At 42.4% G+C, this 6000-nt stretch overlaps 1 protein-coding gene across 6 annotated transcripts in view; it reads right to left on the reverse strand.

Moving 5' to 3' along the window:
* The window catches only part of CHODL (chondrolectin), a 28685-nt gene extending 24262 nt beyond the window's left edge, over positions 1-4423 (reverse strand). For all 6 annotated transcript variants that reach the window (XR_014855107.1, XR_014855109.1, XM_085074757.1 and 3 more), the window contains exon 1: positions 4265-4423. Coding sequence is in view for 4 of the 6 variants with exons in the window: in XM_085074757.1 (XP_084930883.1) it covers positions 4265-4355 (91 nt within the window). In the remaining 2 variants the exon portion in view is untranslated. The remainder of the gene's footprint in view (positions 1-4264) is intronic.
* Positions 4424-6000: the final 1577 nt, after the last annotated feature.

Raw genomic sequence — 6000 nt, forward strand, 5'->3', positions numbered from 1 at the left:
TTTCAGAAAAATAATGCTGTACAGAACCCTTTATGAACCAAAGCTTGTTCCCCTGCAAACATCTTATAATCAAGAAGTTTGATCTATATAGGATCAGGCCTGAACTACACAGAATTAAAGTCAAGGTACAGAACATGAGTTCAACAAGGGAAGAGACCATCCTGCTCTCTCTGGGAGCAAGAAAAGCCATTTGAAAGACAAGCAGACTCTCCACTCGATTCCACATGTTTTTTCCCATAGCTCCCTCCATGGTAGGTGTTTCCTCTTGGGCTCTTTAGCTAAGTGGAAAACTGTGAATTGACGACCAGTCTGAGATTCGCAATGCCTTCCTCTATTTTTGAGCAAGGTACTGTGATGGAAAAGTTGTATTCCTGGGAGAGTAGCATGCTGGCCTGAGACACAGCACTAGGATTTTCCACATCTCTGTCCTTATCCCTGAACAGAGCTGCAGTCTGGCCAACCTGCACAGCCCTCCCACACAGGAAGCACAAGCTTTACAGAGTTGACAAAGGGGGATCACCTCTAATACAGAAATCTGACTCCTGAAACTGATTTAAGTGCTTTGGTATTTCTATCCTGCTCTAGAAGGACTCCTCCACCATCACAGGTCTCATTAAAACTGCATTCTCATTCCATGGGGTATTGTGGGATTTCTTGGTAAGGGGCAAGTTGTGTTTAGTAGAAACATGTATTGCATCCCAAATTCATCATCTCATCTCACTTCAGGAGCATTCGTTGTCCCCAGGGAAACACTGCTCAGTATCGGTGGATAAGGAGAGGAAATAAAAAAGGACACCATGGGAATTAAATGCCCAACTTCTCCTACAGTTCTCCAAACCACAGCTTTAGTGATTACTAAAAAGGATCACTATGATGATAGTGATATGATAAATGAGCAAAAGGATCTTTTGCTATGTGGGGATGCCTATCAAATAAAAACTTGTCTAGTATTGAACTAAAGGCTGGATATTTACAATAAGATGTGTTAGAGACACACCTGTTGCACATGTAGATCAGATGGAAGTGTTTTAATCAGGTTATACCTTTTCAAATTCTGAACTACAAATAGATCATAAAATTAACACTTCATGGAAAAAAAACAACCAACAAATTTACAGTAGAAGGCTTCATCTAGAGAAAATACTTACAGCTTGACAGACAAAATTCAGGTGTAATAAGCAGGCCAGGCCAATCCAATTAAATTAAATTATGTACCTTCTGAGGAAGAGTTTGTTATCTCTAGTCAATTCAGTATCCATGAAGACACTGCTTTAATTGTCTTACTTTGCAGTATTTTATGTAGAACTCAAATCTAATCAAAAGCCATGAGAATGAACATATCCACTCCCTGAAAAGCATCTGAAGCAACAAAGTCTATATTTCAGGGACAACTCTTGTATTTGCCTGACCCACCAAATGTTTTTCCTCATTTAGTGTTTTATATATCCAAATACTTCTGCACCAAAATAGACACATACTGCTTTAAAATACTGCATCACTGTTTAATTTGTTACTGATGTGTAGTAATAGCAAAGAGCAAAACTTAAAAAGCCATAGAAATACAACTAGACAAACAGCAGTCATTAAACTATAACATCCATGATTAATACATAGGCTGTTAAATGATTAGTAATAAGATTAGCTTGCATCTCTCCTGCCCAATAGATACTTAAAGTAATTGCATCTTTGCAAACTGCATTATCATCACTTCATGTTCTTTATGATGTCATGGGACAGCAAGGCAGACTCAGCACTTTCTCCTGAGCCTGCTTTGATTTTTTTCTTGTAAGAATCAATTCTCTGGCAACACTAGATAGTCTGATATGGAGACTGTGAGCACTGCTCACAAAACATCTGTCTAGCTATACTAAAATTTGCAAAGAATTTTTCATCACAGTTCAAAACTTCCCAAATTAAAGATGACAAATACCTAAATGCAAACTGGTTTATGCCAACAATAGTTTTAATTATATCCTAGGAAGATTAATATATTTGGAAAAAGTAAGAGAAACCCTTTACTTAAGAAAATGGCATTTTGAAAAGACAGGCCCTTCCTTCTCTGTCCCCTTGACACAGTAGCAAATTTTCTATTATTGCTAAGTCTGCTGCAAACTTACTGCAGTCAGTGGGACTCTTTCCATAAGGTCCAACCAGCACCCAAGCACTTTCACAAACAGCTTATGTGACTGATGGGAACTATATATTTAATTGGATTGAGAGCAGTGAAATTTCCTACTATGCCAGATTATTTATCATGACTGAAGCATAAGTAAACTCTTTTTTTTTTCTTTTATGAGTAGGTCTATTTAAGATATAGAAGTATGATTTCAAACAATCTTGCTAAAGTCCAAACTGCTGGTTCTTGTACAAGAGAGAGGTCAGCTAGACTGAAGTCAGGTGACAGCTCACACTGGCCCAATTATTCAATAGCACTATTTCTTGCCTGAAATAATGTCAACTACTTCTAGTACTACAGCTATCCATGTGCATGTGCCAGAATACGGGTGTGGTCCTTGAGAGAAAGAAAGGAGGGGAAAAAAACAGAAAAAGAAAAAGTTCTTCCAGTACATCAGAACATCTGGAATAAGCACAAATTAAAAAAATAATATCTTTGGTTGTTATTGTCTAGGAAACCTTTATCTAATGAACACGATTTCAGCAAATAAACTAATAGTACATAAATGGTTCCTTCTGTAAGTGGCTTCAAACCCTCTCCTGTATTCTACCAGCCAAGTATTAGAAGTATAAGACAGCAACATGAAGCTTATTATATGCTTTGAAACGCTTCAGGGAAATATGGGGCAGAGTCTGCATTCTTTCAAAGCCCCCAAAGCCTTATGTGCATCTAGGAACAGTTTGACAAGGCAGTATACACGTATTACACATTATTTTAAAAGCTGGACCTCAGTTTGCCACATCGCAGTTAAACAGAAGCTTCAGCTCAAAGATTAAGGGACCGGGTTTCCTCAGCACACAGGCACTCCTGCACTGACACTGCTAATGCCAAAGATATCTCGTGGATGATTAATCTTCACTATTTCTTAAAAGTAGCAGTGTTACATAGCAGTCATACAAATTTTCATATTAAGAGCTTTGATGAATCATATAAGCCAGTACAATTCACATTATAACAGAGGTAGATGAAATAGTTCAGGTTATTGTTGAGGCAAGCAAGCTTTTTCAAAGTGTTGGAAGTACTGCAACTTAGCTATTGTTTCCTGGAGATAATTGTTTTACCAAAAGCCCAACAGCACATCTTAGTTGTAGCATTAGAGGTTGCTTCAAATAAAGCATGATCAGAATGGTCCAGTGACTGCCCTCCCTCAGCAACTAAGAAAGTTATCTGAATTCAGCAATCAGATGCTTGAAACAAAAAAAATAACCTATGAAAAAGTTTTGTTTACATGCTACTGTTACAGCCTCTGGAACAACTGCATACAAATAATTTGCATTGTTCTGGAAACGGTTAGCAAATAGACATGTTCTTACCCCATACACACACATAACTTGTTAACAAGCAGAGTCGAGTGAGTAAATCTTGGTTTCCAGGGAAAAGCATGGAAGTACTGGCACATGCAACACTCCTCCGAGAGCCTGTCAGCTTCAGTTTGGACAGACTGAACCAAAGCCCTTGAAAAGGGCTTTTTCATTAAATTTAGCCCCTTCTGAGCACATGCACCTGTATATTGGAAATACACAGTGCGAGTCTACAGCTTTTAAAGTAAACCTAAGATCTAATGTTAAATACATGTTTCTGAAGTATTATCTTCTTTTCGGTATTGAGAGTTGTGGATGCACCCACACAAAACAAAACTGTTTACACCACACGCTCTTTAAAGTTTGCCTTCTCCTCCTACTAATATCACAGACAAAGAAGAAATATCCCCGTACAGCTGCCAACAAAAAGCTCACAGACGTTCCCCGGGAAGATGCTGGATCTTTTCAAAAATTCAAACGGAGCAGAAGCGCACCAGCACTCAACGAGCTGGAACAAGCCAGGGCAGGACAGGACTGGAGGCTGCCGCAGGAGCCCGCAGCCCCACAGCCGGAGCTGCCGCTGGCTCGGTGGGGAGAGCAGCCCCGCGCTCGCCCGGGAGCATCCCGGCGCTCTCCAGAGCATCCCCGCTCCGCGCCGGGGCAGGTGCGCCCAGGAGGCGCTCCCAGCGCTCGCCGCCAATGCGAGCAGGCTCTGTCCCGGGTCTGCCCCGCACCGCTCCGCTCCCGGAGCGCTGCATTCCCGCACTGCCCCGCACCGCGCACTCACCGCTCAGGACGCGCCCGGCCAGCGCCCCGGGCCCGCACAGCACCGCGGCCGCCAGCACGGCCGCCAGCCCCAGCCCTCCTCCGGCCCGCATGGCGCTGCCCCGCTGCCGGCTGGCTCCGAGAAGCGCTCAGGACAGGGCGATGCCGGCCGGTGAGCGAGGAACACACACCAAGCTCCGCCGCTGCCCGCCGCCCTGCCTTTATGCGCTCCCCTCGCCGAGGCACCGCCCCCGCACCGCCCCCAGCCCCAGCCCCATTTCCATCCCCATCGCCTGCTCCAGCCCCTACCCCAACCCCTGCTCCAGCCCGTCTCAGCCCCAGTCCCTCCTGATCCCGTCCCATCCCCAGCCCTTCCTGTCCCAGCCCCTTCTCCGGGGCGCAGGTGCCCGCTGTGCAGTCTCTCCCTGCTCCTGCCTGGAGGCTGCGGGTCCTTCCCAGCCCCCCGGCCGGGCCACTTGGGGTTAGTCACTGTCCCAGTGGTTTGTGAGTGATCCAAACCCAGGTCTGTCAGGGTTTCATGCCTGTTACAGGTTTTGTAGACCTTCCTGGTCTGTGTTTTCCCGAAGAATAGAAATGTCCTGTTGCCAATTTGAAAGTGCAGGAGTATATATCCATATATACAGCTATATACCTGGAAAGCAGATATGTGCACTAGACAAGAAGTATATGTACTAGAAAGTCCTCTTTTCTCACTGCCCTGGAAGATACTGTAGTTGAATCCACATTGCTGTCACTCCAAAAATGCACTGGTAACTCTCTGGATCTCTTCAAAGGACCACTTTCAAGACTTGTTTGTTCTTCAGAGTCATGTTGAGGTTTTCTCTACAAATACAGTTCATAGATTTCTGTGATTACTTGTGTACTTCATGTTCTTTGCCTTTAAATGGGATAAATCACTACAGATGTGCTTAAGGAACATCTTGTATGCAAATTACTTGATGGTTTGCCAGTTAACTTCATCTTTCTCAGAACTCAGAGATCATAGATGGCATATTGATATTTTCCCTTTGGATGTTTATGACCAGGTTTTGAAGTCCATACATCTCAGATTATTATGGATTTTAAAACACTTGATGGATTCCTAGCTGCTTTAAAGCTACCTGGGATTAGTTTTTTACTAAAAAAAAACCAAAACCCTTGAGGTTCATAAGAAACATTGGAAAATTATTTCAAGCACTGCTGTGTTTTGCTACCAACTTTTTCGATTTAATAGCAGAGTTATTTGTTTTTTTGACTGATACAGATTTTTTCCAAGTGGATTTATGCTTCCAGGCAATAACTAATTTTTCTCTGCATCTACAGGTAAGTTGAGCTGCGATCATGCTGAACAATGCATTTTGAAATGGAGAAGTTTACCTTGGATCTCCATGGCATCTGAGATTCAACCTTTTCTTCATGTAAATCTGTTGGTATGCAAAAAGAGAAGAGCCCAGTAATACCTAGGATGAATAAAATGTGAATTTTAAAACATTTTTGTTAATCAATATGTTTTTAGCCTACTCATGTGTTGCTAATATGAGGGAATTCAAGTTTCTTCAAATTATCTTGGATCTCAAGTGATGTCCAACCAAAGGAGATGGAAAAACTTAGGTGTTACAAATTTTCCAGATTGTAAACTCTCCTACATTCTCAGAAAAGATGTATGGATAGTAAGTGAAAAACCTCTCCAAATTGGTGGGAATCTTATGTTGAATACCACCCACAGATCTGAAAAGGTCTTCTATCTTTTTCTTACAC

This window comes from Lichenostomus cassidix, chromosome 1 (genome assembly GCF_008360975.1).
Source record: "Lichenostomus cassidix isolate B80296 chromosome 1, HeHo_3.0, whole genome shotgun sequence".
Classification (NCBI taxonomy): Eukaryota; Metazoa; Chordata; class Aves; order Passeriformes; family Meliphagidae; genus Lichenostomus; species Lichenostomus cassidix.